We start from the raw sequence: 26,500 nt of genomic DNA on the forward strand, positions 1-26,500 counted from the left end.
GTTAACTCCTGTCTTTTTGATGATGATCATTCTAACAGGTATGAAGTGATATTTCATTGTGGTTTTGATTTGTATTTCCCTTGTGATTAGTGATGTCAGGCACCTTTTCAGATACTTGTTGTCTACTTATATGTCTTCTTTGGGAAAATGACCATTTAGTTCCTCTATTTTATATCGGATTTTGGTGTTGTTGCTATTGAGTTGCATGAGTTCTTAATATATTTTGGATATTAACCCCAATCAGTTACATGATTTGCAACTAATTTCTCCCATTCGATAGGTTGCCTTTTTATTTGTTGAACTGGCTTTTGGTGTCAGATCCAAAATATCAGTGCCAAGACTGATGTCAAGGAGCTTACCATCTATGTTTTCTTCTACGAGTTTTATGGTTTCAGGTCACACATTTAAGTCTTTAATCTCATTTCAAGTTCATTTTTGTGTATGATGTAGAATAAGTTTCCAGGTTTATTCTTTTGCATGTTGCAGTTTCCCAACACCATTTATTGAAGAGACTACCCTTTCTCCATTGTATATTTTGGTTAATATCAATTAACCAAACCAGTTAATATCAACTGATATTGATATATATATTGATATTAACCAGTTAATATCAATTGATATTGATATTATATTGATATATTGATATCAATTTATATTGACATATTGATATATTGATATCAATTGATACATATATTGATATATATATATATTGATATTAACCAGTTAATATCAATTAACTGACCATGTATACATGGGTTTATTTCTGGGCTCTTGATTCTGTACCATTAACCTATGTGTTTTTATGCACATACCATATTGTTTTGATTACTACATCTTTGTAATACAGTGTAATGTCAGGTAGTGTGATGCTTCCAGCTTTGTTCTTATTTCTCAAGGTTCTTTGGTTATTTGAGGTCTTTTGTGGTTCCATACAAATTTTAGAATTGTTTGTTCTATTTCTGTAAAAATTGCCAATGGAATCTTGATAGGGATTGCATTGAATCTGTAGATTACTTTGGATGGTATGGACATTTAAACAATATTAGTTCTCTATATGAACATGTAATATATTTCCATTTATTTTTGTCTTCTTTGATTTTTTTTTTTCATCAATGTCTCATAGTTTTCAGTGTACAGATCTTTTACCACTTTGGTTAAATTTAATCCTATGTATTTTATTCTTTTGATAAAATTGTAAATGGGATTGTTTTCTTAGTTTCTCTTTCTGATAGTTCATTGTTAGTGTATAGAAATACAACTGATTTTTGTATATAGATTCTGTATCCTGCAATCTACTGAATTTTTAAATTAGTTCTCATAGTTTTTGGAGTAGTCTTTAGGGTTTTGTATACATAAGATCATGTCACCTATAAATAGAGACAGTTTTACCTCTTCCTTTCCAATTTAGGTGCCTTTTATTCTATTTTTTGCCTAATTGCTCTGGCTAGGACTCCCAGTACTATGTTGCATTAGGTGGTGAGAGAGGGCCTCCTTGTCTTGTTCCTGATCATAGAGAAAAAGTTTCCAGCTTTTCGCCATTGATTATAAGGTTTACTGTGGACTTGTCATGTATGGCCTTTATTATATTCACCTTTATTATGTATGTTCCCTCTATACTCACTTTCTTGAGAGTTTTTGTCATGAATTGATGATAAAATTTGCCAAATGATCTTTCTGTATCTATTGAGACAAACATATGATTTTTATCCTGCATTTTGTTAATCTGGTGTATTACACTGATTGATTTTTGCGTGTTGAACCATCCTTGCATCCCTGAAATGAATCCAACTTGATCATGGTGTTTGAGCCTTTAAAGGTATTGTTAAATTTGGTTTTCTCATGTTTTGTTGAGAATTTTTACATTTATACTCATCAAGTATTGGCCTGACGTTTTCTTTTCTTTTAGTGTTCTTTTCTGGTTTTGGTATCAGGGTAATTTTAGCCTTGAAAAATGAGTTTGGAAGATTTCCCTCCTCTTCTATTTTTTGGAAGAGTTTGAAAAGGATTGGTAGTAAGTCTTCTTTAAATATTTGGTAGAATTCACCACAAAGTGTTCTTAAATAAACATACATATACAAATACTTTACATACTCATGCTAGTATTTCTATAGAAAAAATTCTTAGAAGTGGGAATGTTAAGTCATAGGTTACATATATTTAAAATATACATTCTGCAGCAATCTCCCTCCAAAATATTTTAAACAAGTCTATATTTTTCAACTTACCTGTTTTACCAATTTACACTCCCAATATTTCCCTATGTTCTCCCCTAACCTAATCTCCTTCTCTATCTTCTTCCTCACTTCCTCCTCTCTTCTCCAGAAATCTTCTTCCTTCCCTTCCTCCTCCTGCTCACTCTGTTACATTTTTCTTCTTATTACCTTTCTTCCTTTGGTCATATCACATTTGTTGGGATTATAAATACAATGTGGGAGAACAAGTAAAAATAAGCATGCTTTTATTTTTCATGATGTAATGAGAATAATTCATGTTTCATCAATTAACTTAGTCTCTGATATGTATATTTGTTTTAAGTTAAGCAAATTTTCTCCTAATTCCAACTTATTAACCATTTATAAAGTCAAAAATGCATGTTAGATTTTATCAAAAACTCTTTTCATACCTATTGTAAACAATTATGTCATTTTTTCCCTTTAATCTATTACTATAGTAAATTACATTAATTTCCTAATATTGAAACATCTTTGCATATGTAACCACATTCTAGAATTTTTAAAGTCATGTTTAAAAATAAAGTGGTTTTGATTTTAATATAGTAACAATGCATCTATATTAAAAAAAATTAACATATTCTTGAGCTCTGTCTGCCCAATTTTTTATATTTGAACTATGCTAGCCTTACATAATGAATTGAAAAGATTTCCATATTCTTAAACATATGTTATTTAGTTTGAATAATATAGAGATTGTTATTTTATGCCAATAGCCTTAGGAGAATTTGCTCACAAAACCATCTGGGCTTGATGGCTTGAAGAAGGAGATTAATTTTATTACCATTTCAATTTTATATATCTTTAAAAGATAAAAACTTTCTAAAAACCAAGTGACATCACAGTCATCACATAATATTTTAACAGTAGTTCCTGAATATCTAAATATCCAGACAGTATTTAAGATAAATAGCTTCTAATTTATAGGTTCCTCCACTCTCTCTCTCTCTTTTTTTTTCTTTGTAATTTAGTTTTTGAAGGAATGAGTTTACTGGGTAATATTTTAAAATATAAAACAACCAGGTTGGTCATGTGCATGCCCAAGACTGTGCCTTTTGAGGGATGACCTCAGAGGCTTCATGTTGTGGGGGAAATAAACTGCACTAAAATAGTCCAGTCAATCACTAAACAAATAAACAAGGAAACAAAAAATAATAATTCACTAGAGGGACTAAACAGTAGATTTGAAATGTCAGAAGAAAGAACTACTGAACTTGTAGGATGATTGAGATTATGCGATCCAAAGAAAAGAGAGAGGGAAAAAAAGTAAAGAAAAATGTATAGAACCTCAGAGGAATGTGTGACATCATTAACTGCATCAACATATATGTAGCTGGAGTGTCAGAAGAAAAGGAGAGGAAAAAAGGAGGGAAAAATTTGAACAATAGCTGAAAACTTCCCAAATTTGATGAAAATCATTAATCTATACGTCTAAGAAGCTCAACAAACTCCAGGTAGGATCAATACAAAGAGATCCACACACTTAACATATCATAGCAAAAATGTTGAAAGCCAAAGTAAAGGAAAATCTCAAAAGCAGCAGGAGAAAATCAACACATTACAAAGAAGGCACACCCCCTCACCCAACACACACACACACACACCAAATTAAAAGCTGACTTCTTATAAGAAATAATGGAGGGCAGAGGCAGTGGGATCACATATTTAAAGTGTGGAGAGAAAAAAAGTCAACAGAAAAAAATAAGTCTACTTCATTTTTCAAAAATGAAGTAGAAAGTAAGACTTTTCCAGATACACAAAAAGAAAAGAACTTGTCATAGAAAGTCTGCATTATAAGAAATACTAAAGGAAGGTCTTCAGGTTGAAAGCAAGACACAGCACACAGTAATTCAAATCCACATTAAAAAAAACCACAGAAAATAATGGTAAAGGTAATTATACAATTATAAAAGAGTATAAATGGGGCTTCCCTGGTGGCGCAGTGGTTAAGAATCCGCCTGCCAATGCAGGAGACACGGGTTTGAGCCCTGGTCTGGGAAGATCCCACATGCCCTGGAGCAAGTAAGCCTGTGCACCATAACTACTGAGCCTGCGCTCTAGAGACCACGAGCCACAACTATTGAGCCCACGCACCACAACTACTGAAGCCCATGCACCTAGAGCCTGTGCTCTGCAACAAGAAGCCACCGTGATGAGAAGCCTGCGCATTGCAACAGAGTAGCCCCCGCTCGCCGCAACTAGAGAAAGCCCATGTGCAGCAATGAAGACCCAACACAGCCAAAAAAAAAAAAAAAGAGTATAAATGTATGTTTTTCCGTTTTTCTCTTAACTGATTTTAAAAGCAATTTTATAAAGCAACATGTGTTTAATTGTATTGTTGGGCCTATAACATAAAAATGTAATATATTTGCTAATAACAACATTATAGAGAGGGATGGGAACACAGCTATATTGGAGAAAGGAAATGACAACAGATGATAACTCAAATCCATAGGAACAAATGAAGAGAACCAGATATGGTAAATAAGGAAGTTAATACAAGTGCTATACATAATATGTATAGCACTTATTAAGCACTTATTAAGCACTTATTAAGAAAGGCTCTCCTTTCTTCCCTCAGCTTCTTTAAAAGGTATAAAATTACTCAAGCTAATAGTTACAACAATGTGTCATTGGGTTTATAGCATATATAGATATAATAATATGCATAACAATAGTAGCAAACAAGGCCAGTTGGGGTAGGAAATAGGAATGCTTTCCTATTTCTCACTGGAATTAAGTTAGCATAAATCTGAATTAGATTCTGATAATATATATATATATATATATATATATATATATATATATATATGGCCTGCCCTAGATAAAAAACTAAGAAAATATTTCAAACAATATAGTGAAAAAAATTAATGTAATTAAATTGTTACACACTGAAAATACTCAATACTAAAGAAAACAGTAAAGGAGGAATAGATGAAAAAAAAGACATAAGAAATATATTAAATGAAAATGACAGACATAAATCCAACTATGTCAGTAATAACCTTAAATGTGAGGGGACTAAGCAGACCAGTGAAATGGCAGAAACTAGGTAACAAAAGAAGATCCAACTATATGCTGCCTATAGGAGATGCATTTTAGATTCTAAAATACAAATTGGTTGGGAAAAAAAGTATGGGAAAAATATATCATGCAAAGGAGTGGCTATACTAATATCAGACAAAACAGATTTTAAAACAAAATTAAAAGTTCCAAAAATAAAGAGGGATATTTTATAATGTTGAATGGTCTGTCCATCAGGGAAATATAATGATTATAAATGTATTCATCTGACAACAGAGACATAAAATACATGACGCAAAACCTGACAGAAAAAAGGGAGAAAGAAATGATTCAACAATAATAGTTGTAGACTTTGATATACCACTTTCAATAATGGGTAAAACAACAAGCAGAAGATCAACAAGGAAATAGAAGACCTGAACAACACTGTAAGCTGGCTAGACCTAACAGACATGTATAGAATACTCCACCCAACAGCAGCAAACTACAAATTCTTCATAAGTGTACATGGAAAGTTCTCCAGGACAGACCATATGTAAGGCCATAAAATAAACCTCAATATATTTAAAAGGATTGAAATCATATAAGGTATTTTCTCTGACCACAAAGAAGTGAAATTAGATACCATATGACCCAGGAATTTCACTCTTAGGTATATATGCAAGAGAAATGAAAAATGTCCACACAAAACTTGTATATAAATGTTCATAGAAGCACTATTCATAATAGCCCCAAAGCGGAAGCAACCGAAATGTTCAGAAACTAAAGAATGAATAAATGAAATGTTGGTATACCCATATAATGGAATATTACTTGGCAATAAACAGAAATGAAATACATTTGGCCTTTGCGCAATGCAGGGGTCAGGATGCTGCCTCCCCTACCACCCACCTCCACCAACAGTCAAAAGTCTGTGTATAACTTTACAGTTGGCTCTCCATACACTTAGTTCCACATCCGTGGATTCAACCAACTGTAGATTGTGTAGTACTGTAGTACATATGTATTGAAAAAAAAGACCTGTGTATAAGTGGACCTGTGCAGTTTAAACCCTTGTTGTTCAAGGGTCAACTGTACTGATATATGCTACAACATGGATGAACCTTAAAAACATTATGCTAACAGAAAGAAGCCACTCACAAAAGAACATATATTGCATGATCCTCTTGATATGAAACAATCCAGAATAAGCAAACCACAGAGACAGAAAATAGATTAGCAGTGTTAAGGGCTGGGTGAGGAGGGAATGGGGTTTGTTTTTGGGTTGATAAAGATGTTCTAGAATTAGATAGTGGTTGCACAACTCTGTGAATATCCTAAAAAATCATTGAATTGTACACTTTAAAAGGGTGAATTGTGTAGTATATGAATTGTATCTCAATAAAGCTGTTAAAAATAGAGAAGAAACAAATGGTACCAATAACCTTCCTACCTGCCTGCTAATGAGACAAGGCCTTTGGCTTGGTTTTATAGCAACTGCTTCTCCTCCCTACCTAACACCCAAAGTTTTATAAGATCAGCAGGAATTTCAGCTCCAGATTAATATTTTCTCTCTCTAAATGGCACCCTCTACTTTAACCACGAATTGAACTTCTTTGCATCTCCTAGAATGCATCTGCTTTCTTAGGTCTCTGTTTGAAGGCCCTCTTATGTGTTGCCCTGCTCTTTGAAAGCCTCCTCCAACTGGCTCACTTTTACTTCTTTTCAATAATGCAGATGTCACCTCTTTAGGAATGTCCTCCCTGAGGCTTCGTTAGTGCACCCTCGAAGCCTTAGTTGCTGTACCATCTATATATTTCACTTCACCCTGGGCTCACTTCTATCATAGCATCTATTTGTTTACTTGTCTCCCCCACTAAACTATAAGGTCCATGACTGCAAGTATTGTATCTTTTAGTTATAAGCACCTTGCCCTGTGCCTAGGTGCTCAATAGATTAAGAAAGCCTGTCTAGCCGCATGTAAATCAATGAAGTTAAAACAAATCCTCACACCATATATAAAAATAAACTCAAAATGGCTTGAAGACTTAAATATAAGACATGACACCATAAAACTCTTAGATGAGAACATAGGCAAATCATTCTCTGACATAAATTGTACCAATGTTTTCTTAGGTTAGTTTCCCAAGGTAATAGAAATAAAAGCAAAAATAAACAAATGGGACCTAATCAAACTTACAAGCTTTTGTATAGTAAAGGAAACCATAAACAAAACGAAAAGACAACTTAGGGACTGGGAGAAAATATTTGCAAATGATGTAACTTACAAGGGATCAATGTGCAAAATATACAAACAGCTCATATAACTCAATATCAAAAAAAACCCAATTGAAAAATGGTTAGAAGATCTAAATAAACATTTCTCCAAGGAAGACATACAGATGGCCAACAGGCCCATGAAAAGATGCTCATCATCACTAATTATTAGAGAAATGCAAATCAAAACTATAATGAGGTACACCTCACACCAGTCAGAATGGCCATCGTTAAAAAGTCTACAAATAATAAATGCTGGAGAGGGTGTGGAGAAGAGGGAACCTTCCTGCACTGTTGGTGGGAATGTAAATTGGTGCAGCCACTATGGAAAACAGTATGGAGGTTCCTCAGAAAACTAAAAATAGAGTTGCCATGTGACACTGCAATCCCACTCCTGGGCATATATCTGGACAAAACTATAATTTGAAAATATTCACGCACCCCAATGTTCATTGCAGCACTATTTATAATAGCCAAGACACGGAAACAACCTAAGTGTCCACTGACAGGTGAATGGATAAGAAGAGGTGGTATTTATAAACAATGAAATATTACGCAGCCATAAAAAAGAATGAAAGAATGCCATTTGCAGCTACATGGATGGTCCTAGAGATTATCATACTAAGTGAAGGAAATCAGAAAGAGAAAGACAAATACCATATGATATCACTTATATGTGGACTCTAAAATATGACACAAATGAACTTATCTACAAAACAGAAACAGACTCACAGACATAGAGAACAGACTTGTGGTTGCCAAGGGAGAGGGGGAGTGGGGGAGGGATGGATTGGGAGATTGGGATTAGCATATACAAACTATTATATATATGGATAAAAAACAAGGTCCTGCTGTGTAGCACAGGGAACTATATTCAATATCCTGTGATAAACCATAATGGAAAAGGATATGAAAAAGAATGTATATATGTATATGTATAACCGAATCACTTTGCTATACGTAGAAATTAGCACATTGTAAATCAACTATACTTCAATAAAATAAATTTTAAAAAAATGTTTGTCTAAACCTCATGATCACCTACTAACTTTAACAGTAACAGATTTTACTTCTCAGGGGTGTGTGCGTGTATGTGTGAGCATGCGTACGCCCGTGCACTGATGATGGTAATGATCGTGATATCAGTCATATCACTGTGGCTCACTTTAAAGAACCAGCAGGAAACATTTTGAGATATTGCTAGGATTTGCCACCATCCTGAATGAGACTCTTGCATTGACCTTTAGCTATTAATACAAATTGTGAAACTATTGGAGTGTGACTGGTATTGTCTGAGTTGGTAACTAGTTCTGATTATCACAATTTTAATGTGTTCAAAGAAGCTTCTTGGAAATTACATATAAGATATTTCAGGAAATTCCACTAGGGTTTTTAAATTTCTTGAAGTTTCTGATAATTATTTTACTTAATTTTAAACATAAATTTTATATCTGAAATTTAAAAATTAAATACCCATTCTTCATTTTTCTATGTGGAAAATAAACTTTTCTCCTCAGAATGGTATATATGGCAGGCTTCTGTCCCAAAGTGGCCAACTGTTTGCTAAGTATTATGGAATTCTGTAAGAAAAAAAAAATTCCTCTTTTTAATATTTTCAGAGCCAAAATTAATCGGAAATTACATCATGATATACTGAATTTATTATTTTAGTTAAGACATTGTTTATATTTATAAATTTACCACGTTTTCAAGATTCAGCTTTGGTATTTTTCCTACTATATAGCTTCCTCCCTATTAGAACCTTATGAAATATAAATGTCAAAATTTCCAACATGTTGAAAACACTATGCACAATCAGAATCCTGAATAAACTGAGATTATGGAGGCTCTTAAATAAATACCTTTAGTTTTAAAATTTTCTTTCTTTCTTTCTTTTTAACATCTTTATTGGAGTATAATTGCTTTACATTGTTGTGTTAGTTGCTGCTGTATAACAAAGTGAATCAGCTATATGTATGCATACATCCCCATATACTCTCCCTCTTGCGTCTCCCTCCCACACTCCCTTTCCTACCCCTCTAGGTGGTCACAAAGCACCGAGCTGATCTCCCTGTGCTATGCAGCTGCTTCCCACTAGCTATCTATTTTACATTTGGTAGTGTATATATGTCAATGCTACTCTCTCACTTCGCCCAGCTTACACATCCCCCTCCCCGTGTCCTCAAGTCCATTCTCTACGTCTGAGTCTTTATTCCTGTCCAGCCCCTACATTCATCAGAACCTTTTTTTTTCTTTTACATTCCATATATATGTGTTAGCACATGGCATTTGTTTTTCTCTTTCTGACTTACTTTACTCTGTATGACAGACTCTAGATCCATCCACCTCACTACAAATAACTCACTTTTGTTTCTTTTTATGGCTGAGTAATATTCCATTGTATATATGTGTCATGTCTTCTTTATCCATTCATCTGTCGACAGACACTTAGGTTGCTTCCATGTCCTGGTTATTGTAAATAGTGCTGCAATAAACATTGTGGTACATGACTCTTTTTGAATTACGGTTTTCTCAGGGTATATGCCCAGAAGTGGGATTGCTGGGTCATACGGTAGTTCTAATTTTAGTTTCTTAAGGAACCTCCATACTGTTCTCCATAGTGGCTGTATCAATTTACATTCCCACCAACAGTGCAAGAGGGTTCCCTTTTCTCCATACCCTCTCCAGCAATTATTGTTTGTAGATTTTTTGATGATGGCCATTCTAACTGGTATGAGGTGATACCTCATTGTAGTTTTGATTTATATTTCTCTAATGATTAGTGATGTTGAGCATCCTTTCATGTGTTTGTTGGCAATCTGTACATCTTCTTTGGAGAAATGTCTATTTGGGTCTTCTGCCCATTTTTGGATTGGGTTGTTTGTTTTTTTGATATTGAGTAGCATGAGCTGCTTGTATACTTGGAGATTAATCCTTTGTCAGTTGCTTCATTTGCAAATATTTTCTCCCATTCTGAGGGTTGTCTTTTCATCTTGTATATGGTTTCCTTTGCTGTGCAAAAGCTTTTAAGTTTCATTAGGTCCCATTTGTTTATTTTTGTTTTTATTTCCATTTCTCTAGGAGGTGGGTCACAAAGGATCTTGCTGTGATTTATGTCATAGAGTGTTCTGCCTATGTTTTCCACTAAGAGTTTTTGTCTGGCCTTATATTTAGGTCTTTAATCCATTTTGAGTTTATTTTTGTGTATGGTGTTAGGGAGTGTTCTAATTTCATTCTTTTACATGTAGCTGTCCAGTTTTCCCAGCATCACTTATTGAAGAGTCTGTCTTTGCTCCATTCTATATTCTTGCCTCCTTTATCAAAGATAAGTTGACCATATGTGCGTGGGTTTCTCTCTGGGCTTTCTATTCTGTTCCATTGATCTATATTTCTGTTTTTGTGCCAGTACCATACAGTCTTGATTACTGTAGCTTTGTAGTATAGTCCGAAGTCAGGGAGCCTGATTCTTCCCACTCCATTTTCTTTCTCAGAATTGCTTTGGCTGTTTGGGGTCTTTTGTGTTTCCATACAAATTGTAAAATTTTTTGTTCTAGTTCTGTGGAAAATGCCATTGGTAATTTGATAGGGGTTGCAATGAATCTGTAGATTGTTTTGGGTAGTATAGTCATTTACACAATGTTGATTCTTCCAATCCAAGAACATGGTATACCTCTCCATTTATCTGTATCATATTTAATTTCCTTCATCAGTGCCTTATGTGTCATATTTAATTTCTTTCATCAGTGTCTTATAGTTTTCTGCATACAGGTCTTTTGTCTCCTTAGGTTGGTTTACTCCTAGGTATATTATTGTTTTTGTTGCAATGGTAAATGGGAGTGTTTCCTTAATTTCTCTTTCAGATTTTCATCATTAGTGTATAGGAATGCTTGAGATTTCTGTGCATTAATTTTGTATCCTGCTACTTTACCAAATGCACTGATTAGCTCTAGAGTTGTCTGGTAGCATCTTGTTATCTGCAAACACTGACAGTTTTACTTCTTCTTTTCTGATTTGGATTCCTTTTATTTCTTTTTCTTCTCTGATTGCTGTGGCTAAAACTTCCAAAACTATGTTGAATAATAGTGGTGAGAGTGAGGAACCATGTCTTCTTCCTGATCTTAGTGGAAATGGTTTCAGTTTTTCACCATTGAGAACGATGTTGGCTGTGGGTTTGTCATATATGGCCTTTATTATGTTGAGGTAAGTTTCCTCTATGGCTATTTTCTGGAGAGATTTCATCATAAACGGGTGTTGAATTTCATGAAAAGCTTTTTCTGCATCTATTGAGATGATCATATGGTTTTTCTCCTTCAGTTTGTTAATATGGTTTATCACATTGATTAATTTGTGTATACTGAAGAATCCTTGCATTCCTGGGATAAACCCCACTTGATCATGGTGTATGATCCTTTTATTGTGCTGCTGGACTCTGTTTGCTAGTATTTTGTTGAGGATTTTTGCATCTATGTTCATCAGTGATATTGGCCTGTAGTTTTCTTTTTTTGTGACATCTTTGTCCAGTTTTGGTATCAGGGTGATGGTGGCCTTGTAAAATGAGTTTGGCAGTGTTCCTCCCTGTGCTATATTTTGGAATATACTCATTTTGGAAGAGTTTGAGAAGGATAGGTGTTAGCTCTTCTCTAAATGTTTGATAGAATTCGCCTGTGAATCCATCTGGTCCTGGGCTTTTGTTTGTTGGAAGATTTTTAATCACAGTTTCAATTTCAGTGCTTGTGATTGGTCTGTTTATATTTTCTATTTCTTCCTGGTTCAGTCTTGGAAGGTTGTGCTTTTCTAAGAATGTGTCCATTTCTTCCAGGCTGTCAATTTTATTGGCATATAGTTGCTTGTAGTAATCTCTCATGATCCTTTGTATTTCTGCAGTGTCAGTTGTTTCGTCTTCTTTTTCATTTCTAATTCTGTTGATTTGAATCTTCTCACTTTTTTTCTTGATGAGGCTGGCTAATGGTTTATCAATTTTGTTTATCTTCTCAAAGAACCAGCTTTTAACTTTATTGATCTTTGCTATCATTTCCTTCATTTCTTTTTCATTTATTTCTGACCTGATCTTTATGATTTCTTTCCTTCTGCTAACTTTGGGGTTTTTTTTCTGTTCTTCTTTCTCTAATTGCTTTAGGTGTAAGGTTAGGTTGCTTATTTGAGATTTTTCTTGTTTCTTGAGATAGGAATGTATTGCTATAAACTTCCCTCTTAGAACTGCTTTTGCTGCATTCCATCGGTTTTGGGTCATCGTGTTTCATTGTCATTTGTTTCTAGGTATTTTTTGATTTCCTCTTTGATTTCTTCAGTGATCTCTTGGTCATTTAATAGCATATTATTTAGCCTCCATGTGTTAGTATTTTATACAGTTTTTTTCCAATAAGTGATATGTAGTCTCATAGCATTGTGGTCGGAAAAGATACTTGATACAATTTCAATTATCTTAAAGTTACCGAGGCTTGATTTGTGACCCAAGATATGATCTATCGTGGAGAATGTTCCATGAGCACTTGAGAAGAATGTGTATTCTGTTGTTTTTGGATGGAATGTCGTATAAACATCAATTAAGTCCATCTTCTTTAATGTATCATTTAATGCTTGTGTTTCCTTATTTATTTTCATTCTGGTTGATCTGTCCATTGGTAAAAGTGGGGTGTTAAAGTCCCCTACTATGATTGTGTTATTGTCGATTTCCCCTTTTATGGCTGTTAGCATTTGCCTTTTGTATTGAGGTGCTCCTATGTTGGAGCACCTCAGTGCTCCAGGAATTGTTATATCTCCTTCTTGGATTGACCCCTTGATCATTATGTAGTGTCCTTCTTTGTCTCTTGTAATAGTCTTTATTTTAAAGTGTATTTTGTCTGATATGAGAATTGCTACTCCAGCTTTCTTTTGATTTCCACTTGCCTGGAATATCTTTTTCCATCCCCTCACTTTCAGTTTGTATGTGTCCCTAGGTCTGAAGTGGGTCTCTTGTAGACAGCATATATACGGGTCTTGCTTTTGTATCCATTCAGCCAGTCTATGTCTTTTGGTTGGAGCATTTAATCCATTTACATTTAAGGTAGATATCAATATGTGTGTTCCTATTACCATTTTCTTAATTGTTTTGGGTTTGTTATTGTAGATCTTTTCCTTCTCTTGTGCTTCCTGCCTAGGGAAGTTACTTTAGCATTTGTTGTAAAGTTGGTTTTGTGGTGCTGAATTCTCTTAGTTTTTGCTTGTCTGTAAAGGTTTTAATTTTTCCATCAAATCTGAATGAGATCCTTGCTGGGTAGAGTATTCTTGGTTGTAGGTTTTCCCCTTTCATCACTTTAAATATGTCCTGTCACTCCCTTCTGGCTTGCAGAGTTTCTGCTGAAAGATCAGCTGTTAACCTTATGGGGATTCCCTTGTATGTTATTTGTTGCTTCTCCCTTGCTGCTTTTAATATTTTTTCTTTGTATTTAATATTTGATAGTTTGATTAATATGTGTCTTGGCATGTTTTTCCTTGGATTTATCTTGTATGGGAGTCTCTGCGCTTCTTGGACTTGATTGACTATTTCCTTTCCCATGTTAGGGTAGTTTTCAACTATAATCTCTTCAAATATTTTCTCAGACCCTTTCTTTTTCTCTTCTTCTTCTGGGACCCCTATAGTTTGTTGTTGTGTTTAATGTTGTCCTAGAGGTCTCTGAGACTGTCCTCAATTCTTTTCATTCTTTTTCTTTATTCTGCTCTGTGGTTGTTATTTCCACTATTTTATCTTCCAGGTCACTTATTCGTTCTTCTGCCTCAGTTATTCTGCTATTGATTCCTTCTAGAGAATTTTTAATTTCATTTATTGTGTTGTTAATCATTGTTTGCTCTGTAGTTCTTCTAGGTCCTTGTTAAACATTTCTTGTATTTTCTCCATTCTATTTCCAATTTTTCAATCATCTTTACTATCTCTACTCTGAAGTTTTTTTCAGGTAGACTGCCTATTTCTTCTTCATTTGTTTGGTCTGGTGGGTATTTACCTTGCTCCTTCATCTGCTGCATATTTCTGTGTCTTCTCATTTTGCTTAACTTACTGTGTTTGGGGTCTCCTTTTCGCAGGCTGTAGGTTCGTAGTACCCTTTGTTTTTGGTGTTTGCCCCCAGTGGGTAAGGTTAGTTCCATGGGTTGTGTAGGCTTCCTGGTGGAGGGCACTGGTGCCTGTGTTCTGGTGGCTGGATCTTGTCTTTCTGGTGGGCAGGAACATGTCCAGTGGTGTGTTTTGGGGTGTCTGTAAACTTAGTATGATTTTAGGCAGCCTCTCTGCTAATGGGTGGGGTTGTGTTCCTGTCTTGCTAGTTGTTCATCATGGGGTGTCCAGCACTGGAGCTTGCTGGTACTTGAGTGGAGCCTGGTCTTTGCGTTGAGATGCAGATCTCTGGGAGAGCTCTCACTGATTGATATTACATGGTGTCGGGAGGTGTCTGGTGGTCCAATGTCCTGAACTCAGCTCTTCCACCTCAGAGGCTCAGCCCTGACACCCAGCCGGAGCACCAAGACCCTGTCAGCCACATGGCTTTTAGGAAGTCTGAGGTGTTCTGCCAGTGTTCAGTTGGTGTTCTGTAGGAGTTGTTCCACATGTAGATGTATTTCTGATGTATTTGTGGGGAGAAAGGTGAGCTCCACGTCTTACTCCTCTGCCATCTTGAAGGTCCTCAATACCCTTAGTTTTAATGTCAATGAAATACAAAATGGAGTTTCTAAAACTAATCTGTTGGAATTATTTCTATATGAGCTTGACTTCAAAACAACATACCCTTCAAGGCATATTTCAAATATATCTGGACGCTCTCGAAAAATTCTATTAGTATAAAGATAGATCTGACATGTTCCCTCTTTTTCTCATGAGATTTAAGGGGATGTTGAATTGACTGGAATTATTCCTAATAAAGTCTTTTTAGAATAGAGGCAGCAGTTTCATTATGGGGAATACCTAGAATAAAAAAATCAGATAATGAGGGCCAGTCTAGAGTCCTCCAATAATGCTCCTGTTAAATTTCCTAGAAATATGTCAACCACCCACAAAGGAACATTTGAGATTGCTGTAATGAGTATCAGTAAGTGTGTATTTATTGGGACTGCGATTGCCTAATAAGAGGATTTACCCTATGTTTTGAGAGTAGTAATGGTGGTCAGGGATGGCTTCCTTGAAGAATAGAAGGTTAATGATTTTGATAGAGAAAAATAGATTGCCTGGTAAATACTTGATAAATAATAGATCTTTTAAATTTTGTTTCTAAAAATCTTATTCACTATTCAGAATTTTAAATATAACTATCCTTCATATACCTGCAAAGGAAAAGAGTAAATGGAGCATTCTTAATGTAGCAAAGAATAAGATGGAAATAAAATACAACAAGCAACCTATACAGCAAGATGACAGAAAAAAGGATATACTAAGATAAAGTTAAGACAATTATGTCAACAAGCTTAAGAACATATGTTTCTCCATTAACAGGTTAATCCATGGTCATTAAAGATGGTTTTATAAATATAGAAAAAAATTACCACAAAGAAATCATCAAAAGTATAAAAAACGTATTTAGGATATTTTCTTAGGATTTACCAAATGTAGGTTACTGTTATGTATTCATGTTATATAACCTGAAGTCTATATAAACATCATTTTAAATGACAGCATAATATTCCATTGAGTGAGTTATCATTACTTACTTAACACTCCCTTATTGGACATTTAGGTAGCTTTATTTTTTCACTTTTATAAATATTATTGCCATGGACATTATCAGATACAGTCTTTTCTAAATTAGCACTATTTCTTTTGATTACATTCTTGAAAATGTGATTACTGGATCAAAAGTTATGAACAATAAAAATTCTTGATATGAATTGAGCAAAATGATTTCTAAAAGGAATATGCCTATGTATTTTATTACTATTATCATCAGCAGATTTCACTATCTAGTGCCTAACTTCTTATACTTTTTAGAAAAGTATTCTAGTTGTAACATCAATATATGTTTATACATGCTGCTAAATTTAATAAATATCTTTTTGCTTCTTAATTGATTTTTCAGCAGCATTTGAAACATTAGACTAACTTCCCCTTTTCAGGTAGTGTTTCTCTGTTACTTGGCTTACAAGCACTTCAAACCAGTATGTCCAAAACTGAACTACTGCCTCGAGGTTCTGCCTCCCAAACCAGCATTTATAAATAGTTGTTGAATAAATAAAGAAGAAAATAATCTCACAACCCAGCGGAGAGTAAAGCTCTCTCACAATTTGCATGGAATCTTTTTTCATCCCTTCACTTTTCTCCTATGTGCATCTTTAAATGTAAAGTGAGTTGCTTGTTGACAGCATATTGCTGGATGTTTTTTAAAAAATCCATTCAGTCGTTCTATGCCTTTTGATTGGGGGTTTAATCCATTTGAATTTAAGTGTTTATTGATAGATAAGGTCTTAATATTGCCATTTTCTTAAATTTTTGGTCTGATTTGCAGTTGTGTTATTCTTCTCTTTCTCTATTGCTGTTTTCCTTGTTATTTGATGATTTTTGTAGTGCTTTTCTTTGATTTTTTTATCTTTACCTTTTGTAATAATATGTCTGATAGAAACTATATATTAGTTCTTTGTAACTTCAGGCTTTCATAAAATGTCTTATAGTTAAAACTATTTTAAGTTGATAGCAACTTCAATCACATAAATAAACTACACTTTTACTACCGCCCCCTTTGTGTTCGTGTAGTCAGAGCTTACTTTTTTGTGTGTTATGCATCTATTATCAAATTTTTGTCTTTTAACTTTTATATTAGGGTTAAAAGTGATTCATGCACCACCATTACAGCGTTATATTGTTCTGTATTTGCCTATAAAATTACCTTTACCAGTGATAGATCACATGTTAAATCATAAAATAATTTTTAAGTCTTAAAAATTTAAGAAGATTAAAATCATTGCAAGTATCTTTTCCAACCACAATGGGATGAAACTAGAAATCAGTAATAGTTAGAAAATATGAAGAATCACAAATACATGCAAATTAAACTGCACAATCTTGAACAATAATTTGGTCAAAGAGGAAATCAAAGGGAATTTTTAAAATACCTCAAGACAAAGGAAAACATAAACACAACATAATAGAATTTATGGGATGTATCAAAAGCAAGACTAAAAGGGAAGCAATAAATGCCTACATTAAAAAAAAAGATCACAAATAAACAACCTAACTTTACACCTCAAGGAACTATAAAAAGAGAAGCAAACTAAGCCTAAAGTGAGCAGAAGGAAAGAAATAATAAAGATCAGAGCAGAAACAAATCAAGTAGAGAACAGAAAAAGAATAGAAAAAAAATCAACAAAACTAAGAAATGGCTTTTTGAAAAAATAAACAAAATTGACACATTCTTAGCTAGGCTAGGAAAAAAGACAAAAGTCTCAGATAAATAAAATAAAATATGAAAGAGGAGACATTACAACTGATACCACACAAATGCAAAGGCTCATAAGAGAAAATTGTGAGCAATTACATACCAAAAAATTGTATAACCTAGAAGAAACGTACAGATTCCTACAAACATACAACCTACTAAGAATGAATCCTGAAAAAATAGAAAATGTGAACAGACTAATAATGCATAAGAAGACCTAATCAGTAAGCAAAAATCTCCCAATAAAAACAACAAAACCAGGACTAGATAGTTTAACTGGTGAATTCTATCAAACATTTAAAGAAGAATTAATACCAATACTTCTGAAACTCTTCCCAAAAATTGAGGCAGAGGGAACACTTTCCAACTCATTTTATGAGGCCAGCATTACCTTGATATCAAAACCAGATAGGAACATTACAGGAAAGAAAACTTGAGGCCAATATCCCTGATGAATATAGATGTAAAAATTATCAGCAACACACTAGCAAACCAAATTCAACAGCACACCAAGAGGATCATACACAATGATCAAGTGGGATTTATCCCTAGGTTGCAAGGATGGTTCAACATATACAAGTCAATAAATGTGACACATCACATTAATACAATGAAAGACAAAAATCATTTGATCATCTCAATACACACAGAGAAAGCATTTGACAGAACACAACATCCTTTCTTGATACAAACTCTCAGTGGATTGGATATAGATGAAATCTACCTCAACATAATAAAAGCCATATATGACAAGCCCATAGCTATCATCATACTCAATGGGGAAAGGTTAAAAACTTTTGCTTTAAGGTCAGGATGAAGACAAGGGTGCTCAATCTCACCACTCCTATTCAACACAGTACTGGATGTCCGAGCCAGAACAACCAGGCAAGAAAAAGAAATAAAAAGCATTCAAATTGAAAAGGAAATAAAAATGTCTTTGTAGATAACATGATCTTATATTTAGAAAATCCTAAGGAAGCCACCAAAAACTGTTAGAACTAGTCAACAAATTGAGTAAAGTTGCAGGATACAAAATCAACATGCAGAAATCAGCATTTCTATATACTAACAGTGAGCTATTTGAAAAAGAAATAAAGGAAACAATCACATTCACAATAGCATCAAAAACATGAAGTACTTGGGGATAAATTTAACCAAGGAGGTGAAATATCTGTAAACAGAAAATTATAAGACTTTGATGAAATAAATTTAAGAAGACACAAATAAATGGAAAAATATACCATGTTCATGGATCAGAAGAATTAATATTGCTAAAATGTCCCTGCTACTCAGAGCCATCTACAGATTCAATATAATCCCTATAAAAATCTCAATGGCATTTTTTCACAAGAGTAGAAAAAATATTCCTAAAATTTGTATGGAACCACAAAAGACTGCAAATAGCCAAGAAAATCCTGAGAAAGAAGAACAGAGCTAGAAGCAATCACACTTTCTGATTTCAAACTATAACACAAAACTATAGTAATCAAAACAGTATGGTACTAGCATTAAAATAGACACACATAGCAAGGAACAGAATCAAGAGCAAAGAAATATATGCATATATGGTCAACTAATATTTTACAAGACAGCCAAGAATACTCAATAGGGAAAGATAGTGTCTTCAATAAATGTTGCTGGAAAAATTTATAATCATGTACAGAAGAATGAAATTGGAACCTACCTTATACCAATCACAAAAATTAACTTTAAATGGTTTAGAAATTTAAACATAATACCTGAAACTGTAAAACCCTTAGAATAAAACAGGGGAAAAACTTTTTTGACATTGGTCTTGGCAATGATTTTTTGGATATGAATATGACACCAAAAGCACGAGCAACAAAGGCAAAAATAAGTAAGTGGAACTACATCAAATTAAAAAGCTTCTGCACAACAAAGAAATAATCAACAGAGTATAAAGGTAACCTATGGAAAGGGAGAAAATATTTGCAAGTCATACATCTGATAAAGGGTTTATATGCAAAGTATGTAAGGAACATATACAACTCAACAGCAAAAAAAGAAAACAATCTGGGCTTCCCTGGTGGCGCAGTGGTTGAGAATCTGCCTGCCAATGCAGGGAACACGGGTTCGAGCCCTGGTCTGGGAAGATCCCACATGCCGCGGAGCAGCTGGGCCCGTGAGCCACAATTACTGAGCCTGCGCGTCTGGAGCCTGTGCTCCACAACAAGAGAGGCCACGATACTGAGAGGCCCGCACACTGCGATGAAGAGTGGCCCCCGCTTGCCACAACTAGAGAAAGCCCTTGCACAGAAACGAAGACCCAACACAGCCATAAAAATAAATAAATTAAAAAAAAAAAAGAAAACAATCTGATTGAAAAATGGGAGGAGGAATTAATAGGCATTTTCCCAAAGAAGACATACAAATGGCCAAAAGGTACATGAAAATGTGCTCAACATCACTAATTATAAGGGGAATGCAAGTCAAAACCACAGTAAGATAGCATCTCACACCACTTAGGATGGCTATTATCAAAAAGACAAGAAAGAACAAATGTTGACAAGGATATGGAGAGAAGGGAACTCTTGTGCACTCTTGGTGGGAATGTAAGTTGGTACAGAAATTATGGAAAACAGTATGGAAGGTCCTCAAAAATTTAAAATAGAACTATCATGTGATCCAGCAATCCCACTTCTGGGTGTATATCCAAAGGAAAAGAAAACAGGACATCTATCGAAGAGATACCTTCACTCTCATGCTTATTGCAGCATTGTTTACAATAGCCAAGATATGGAAAAAACTAACTGTCCGTCAGTGGGTGATTGGATAAAGAAGATGTGATATGTAAAAATGTTAAGTGAAATAAGTCAGACAGAGAAAGACAAATACAGTATGATCTCACTTTCATGTGGAATCTAAAAATGCTGAATTCATAGAAAGAGTAGAATGGTGGTTACAAGCGGCTGAGCAGTGGGTGAAATGGGGAGATGTTGGTCAAAGGGTACAAATTTCCAATTATAAGATGAATAGGTTCTGGGGATCTAATTTATAGCATAGTGAAAATAGTTAACAATATTCTATCAAAGTACCTGAAAGTTGCTTAAAGAGTAGGTCTTAAATGTTCTTACCACAAAAAAGAAAATATAACTGTGTGAGGTGATGGAGGTCTTAAAAACTCTACTAAGGTAATCATTTCACAATATATAAGTATATTAAATCAACATATGTATACTTTAAACTTACACAATGCTAAATATCAATTATATTTCAATAAAGCTGAAAAAAGAAACCAACACTCACTAAAAACAAAACAAAACAAAACCCAACCCAAAATTTATTGACTCTAGAATGGATAAAAAATGTGTGTTGTGGGCTTCCCTGGTGGCGCAGTGGTTGAGAATCTGCCTGCCAATGCAGGGGACACGGGTTCGAGCCCTGGTCTGGGAAGATCCCACATGCCGTGGAGCAACTGGGCCCGTGAGCCACAACTACTGAGCCTGTGCTCCGCAACAAGAGAGGCCGCGATAGTGAGAGGCCTGTGCACCGCGATTAAGAGTGGCTCCCACTCGCCGCAACTGGAGAAAGCCCTCACACAGAAACGAAGACCCAACACAGCCAAAAATAAACATAATAAATAAATAATAAATAAAAAATTTAAAAAAATGTGTGTTGTGTTGAAACAATGAATAACATACAGCAAAGAAAATGAGCAAACTATAGGTACATATAACATGGATAAATCTTATATAATTATGATCAAAAATAAAAAGCAATATGCAGTGTATATAAAGCATGATTCAATTTATTTAAAGTAGAAAAACAAAAATAAAACCCAATAAACCGCATTGTTTAGGAATCATGCAGTAAACTAAAGAGAAAAGCAGAGCAATTATTATCACAAAATATTCAGAATAATGGTTACCTCTAGGGGAAGGGAAGGATTATGTCCATAAAAGCACCTCTACTGTGGAGGGAGAAATTATGTTCATGGAGGTGGAAAATATGGGGACCTTCTGTACTACTGTTAATGTTTCATCACTTGATAGTGGTTATATGGTTATTTATTATTATTCACTAAACTGGATACTTAGCTTTTATGTTTTTTTCTTTATGATGTAATTCATAGTTAAAATGGTAAAGGAAAAAAACCTCAAATAAACTAAAACCCTGAGGCTTTTAATAGTTATTTAACCACATGTACAAATAAGTTATCCTGTACCCCATCCCTGAGTCACACGCTACTGCTGGTTCTCTTTTCCCTGGTGTGGATGTTGGGGAAAGGGTAAGGCTCAGATAGGGATGTGAGACAGAAGTGGGTTGAGGTTCAAAGGTGAAATAAAGTACAGAAATGAGTTAAACGTAAGGGATTATTTTGAGTTCAAAGTCAGGGATGGTTAAGAGTTAGGGAAGAGGATGAAGAATGAAGAGTCAGAGGTAGAATTAGGATGTGGGTGTCTGTTAGGCACATTATCTATTGGCTGATAAAAGCCCAAACAGACAATTTATATTTTGCCAGAGCTATTTTGTTAATGATTTATCAAAACTACAATAATCCCTTCAAACTACTCATGTAACAAAAATCCTGATTTGGTCACGGCAGGCATCTTAGAGGCAGTGATACCTGACTTGAGACTTAAATATGACTAGATGAGGAAAGGGAATGGGCAGCTGCTGTGGAGAGAATGGCATAAGCAGAGACACAGACTCATGGAAGAGAAGATGCGTAAAGGGAGACAGCAGAGTGCAGCTGCTGGAGACAGGACATGTGGAGAGCTAAGGCCAGAGAAGAGTGGCAGAGATGGGATACTCAGGGCTTTGTGTGCCATGTTAATAGTCTAAGACTCGAGTCTATGTTGTTTGTCAGCTCAAACAGCTCAATATAAAAAAAAACAACCTAATCAAAAAATGGGCAGAAGATCCAAATAGACATTTCTCCAAAGAAGATATACAGATGGCCAACAGGCACACAAAAAGATGCTCAACATCGCTAATTATTAGAGAAATGCAAATCAAAACTACAATGAAGTATTACCTCATACCAGTCAGAATGGCCATCATTAAAAAGTTTACAAATAATAAATGCTGGAGAGGGTGTGAAGAAAAAGGAACCCTCCTACACTGTTGGTGGGAATGTAAATCAGTGCAGCCACTATGGAGAACAGTACAGGGGTTCATTAAAAAACTAAAAATAGAGTTACAAAATGATCCAGCAATCCCACTCCTGGGTATATATCTGGAGAAAACTATAATTCAAAAAGATACATGAGAAAAAAACCACATTCACAGAAAGATAGACAAGATGAAAAGGCACAGGGCTATGTACCAGATGAAGGAACAAGATAAAACCCCAGAAAAACAACTAAATGAAGTGGAGATAGGCAACCTTCCAGAAAAAGATTTCAGAATAATGATAGTGAAGCTGATCCAGGACGTTGGAAAAAGAATGGAGGCAATGATTGAGACGATGTAAGAAATATTTAACAAAGAGATAGAAGAATTAAAGAAGAAACAGAGATGAACAATACAATAACTGAAATGAAAAATACACAAGAAGGAATCAATAGCAGAATAACTGAGGCAGAAGAATGGATAAGTGACCTGGAAGACAAAATGGTGGAATTCACTGCTGTGGAACAAAATAAAGAGAAAAGAATGAAAAGAAAAGAAAACAGCCTAAGAGACCTCTGGGACAACATTAAACGCAACAACATTCACATTACAGGGGTCCCAGAAGGAGAAGAGAGAGAGAAAGGACCCAAGAAAATATTTGAAGAGATTATAGTAGAAAACTTCCCTAACATGGGAAAGGAAATAGCCACCCAAGTCCAGGAAGCTCAGAGAGTCCCATACAGGATAAACCCAAGGAGAAACACAACGAGGCACACAGTAATCAAATTGGCAAAAATTAAAGACAAAGAAAAATTATGGAAAGCAGCAAGGGAAAAATGGCAAATAACATACAAGGGAACTCCCATAAGGTTAACAGCTGATTTCTCAGCAGAAACTCTACAAGCCAGAAGGGAGTGGCATGACATATTTAGAGTGATGAAAGGGAAGAACCTACAACCAAGATTACTCTACCTGGCAAGGATCTCATTCAGATTCGACAGAGAAATCAAAAGCTTTACAGACAAGCAAAAGCTAAGAGATTTCAGCACCACAAAACCAGCTCTACAACAAATGCTAAAGGAACTTCTCTAAGTGGGAAACACAAGAGAAGAAAAGGACCTACAAAAACAAACCCAAAACAATTAAGAAAATGGTCATAGGAACATACATACCAATAATTACCTTAAACGTGAATGGATTAAATGCTCCAACCAAAAGACACAGGCTCACTGAATGGATACAAAAACAAGACCCATATATATGCTGTCTACAAGAGACCCACTTCAGACCTAGGGGCACATACATACTGAAAGTGAGGGGATGGAAAAAGATATTCCATGCAAATGGAAATCAAAACGAAGCTGGGGTAGCAATACTCATATCAGATACAATAGACTTTAAAATAAAGAACGTTACAAGAGACAAGGAAGGACACTACATAATGATCAAGGTATCAATCCAAGAATATATAACAATTATAAATATATATGCACCCAAAATAGGAGCACCTCAATACATAAGGCAACTGCTAACAGCTATAAAAGAGGAAATCGACAGTAACACAATAATAGTGGGGCACTTTAACACCTCACTTACACCAATGGACAGATCATCCAAAGAGAAAATTAATAAGGAAACACAAGCTTTAAAGGACACAACAGACCAGATAGATTTAATTGATATTTATAGGACATTCCATCCAAAAACAGCAGATTACACTTTCTTCTCAAGTGCACATGGAACATTCTCCAGGATAGATCACATCTTGGGTCATAAATCAAGCCTCAGTAAATTTAAGAAAAGTGAAATTATATCAAGCATCTTTTCTGACCACACGCTATGAGATTAGAAATCAATTACAGGGGAAAAACCGTAAAAACCACAAAGACATGGAGGCTAAACAATACGTTACTAAATAACCAAGAGATCACTGAAGAAATCAAAGAGGAAATCAAAAAACACCTAGAGACAAATGAAAATGAAAACACGATGATCCAAAACCTACGGGATGCAGCAAAAGCAGTTCTAAGAGGGAAGTTTATAGCTATACAAGCCTACCTGAAGAAACAAGAAAAATCTCAAATAAACAATCTAACCTCACACCTAAAGGAACTAGACAAAGAAGAACCAACAAAACCCAAAGTTAGCAGAAGAAGAGAAATCATAAAGATCAGAGCAGAAATAAATGAAATAGAAACAAAGAAAACAATAACAAAGATCAATAAAACTAAAAGCTGGTTCTCTGAGAAGATAAACAAAATTGATAAACCATTACCCAGACTCATCAAGAAAAAGAGGGAGAGGACTCAAATCAATAAAATTAGACATGAAAAAGGAGAAGTTACAACAGACACCGCAGAAATACAAAGCATCCTAAGAGACTACTACAAGCAACTCTATGCCAATAAAATGGACAACCTGGAAGAAATGGACAAATTCTTAGAAAGGGATAACCTTCCAAGACTGAACCAGGAAGAAATAGAAAATATGAACAGACCAATCACAAGTAATGAAATTGAAACTGTGATTAAAAATCTTCCAACAAACAAAAGTCCAGGACCAGATGGCTTCACAGGTGAATTCCATCAAACATTTAGAGAAGAGCTAATACCCATCCTTCTTAAACTCTTCCAAAAAATTGCAGAGGATGGAAAACTCCCAAACTCATTCTATGAGGCCACCATCACCCTGATACTAAAACCAGACAAAGATATTACAAAAAAAAAAAAATTACAGACCAATATCACTGATGAATATAGATGCAAAAATCCACAACAAAATACTAGCAAACAGAATCTAACAACACATTAAAAGGATCATACACCATGATCAAGTGGGATTTATCCCAGTGATGCAAAGATTCTTCAATATACACAAATCATCAATGGGATACACCATATTAACAAACTGAAGAAGAAAACCATATGATCATCTCAATAGATGCAGAAATAGCTTTTGACAAAATTCAACACCCATTTATGACAAAAACTCTCCAGAAAGTGGGCATAGAGGGAACCTACATCAACATAAAAAAAAACAAATATATATATATACATATATATATATATATATATACACACACACACACACACACTCAAATATTCATAGCAGCACTATTTACAATACCCATGACATGGAAACACCATGTGTCCATTGACAGACGAATGGATAAGATGTGGTATTTATACACAATGGAATATTAGTCAGCCATAAAAAAGAATGAAATAATGCCATGTGCAGCAACATGGATGGACCTAGAGATTATCATACTAAGTGAAGTAAGTCAGACAGAGAAAGAAAAATATAATATGCTATTGCTTATATGGGAAATATAAAAAAAGTGATACACTGAACTTATACACAAAACAGAAATAGACTCACAGATATATAAAACAAACTTATGGTTACCAAATGGAGAAAAAAATAAATATATATATATTTTTTTAATCACTTTACTGTACACCTGAAACTAACATAACATTGTAAATCAACTATATTTCAATAAAA

At 34.6% G+C, this 26,500-nt stretch overlaps 1 protein-coding gene across 1 annotated transcript in view; it reads right to left on the bottom strand.

The window, feature by feature from the left end:
• The window catches only part of CATSPERE (catsper channel auxiliary subunit epsilon), a 264,240-nt gene that overhangs the window by 162,988 nt on the left and 74,752 nt on the right, over positions 1-26,500 (bottom strand). Inside the window, exon 8 of the mRNA XM_057536226.1 lies at positions 8,985-9,091. Coding sequence (XP_057392209.1) covers positions 8,985-9,091 — 107 coding nt within the window. The remainder of the gene's footprint in view (positions 1-8,984; positions 9,092-26,500) is intronic.

Source organism: Balaenoptera acutorostrata, chromosome 1, assembly GCF_949987535.1.
Source record: "Balaenoptera acutorostrata chromosome 1, mBalAcu1.1, whole genome shotgun sequence".
Classification (NCBI taxonomy): Eukaryota; Metazoa; Chordata; class Mammalia; order Artiodactyla; family Balaenopteridae; genus Balaenoptera; species Balaenoptera acutorostrata.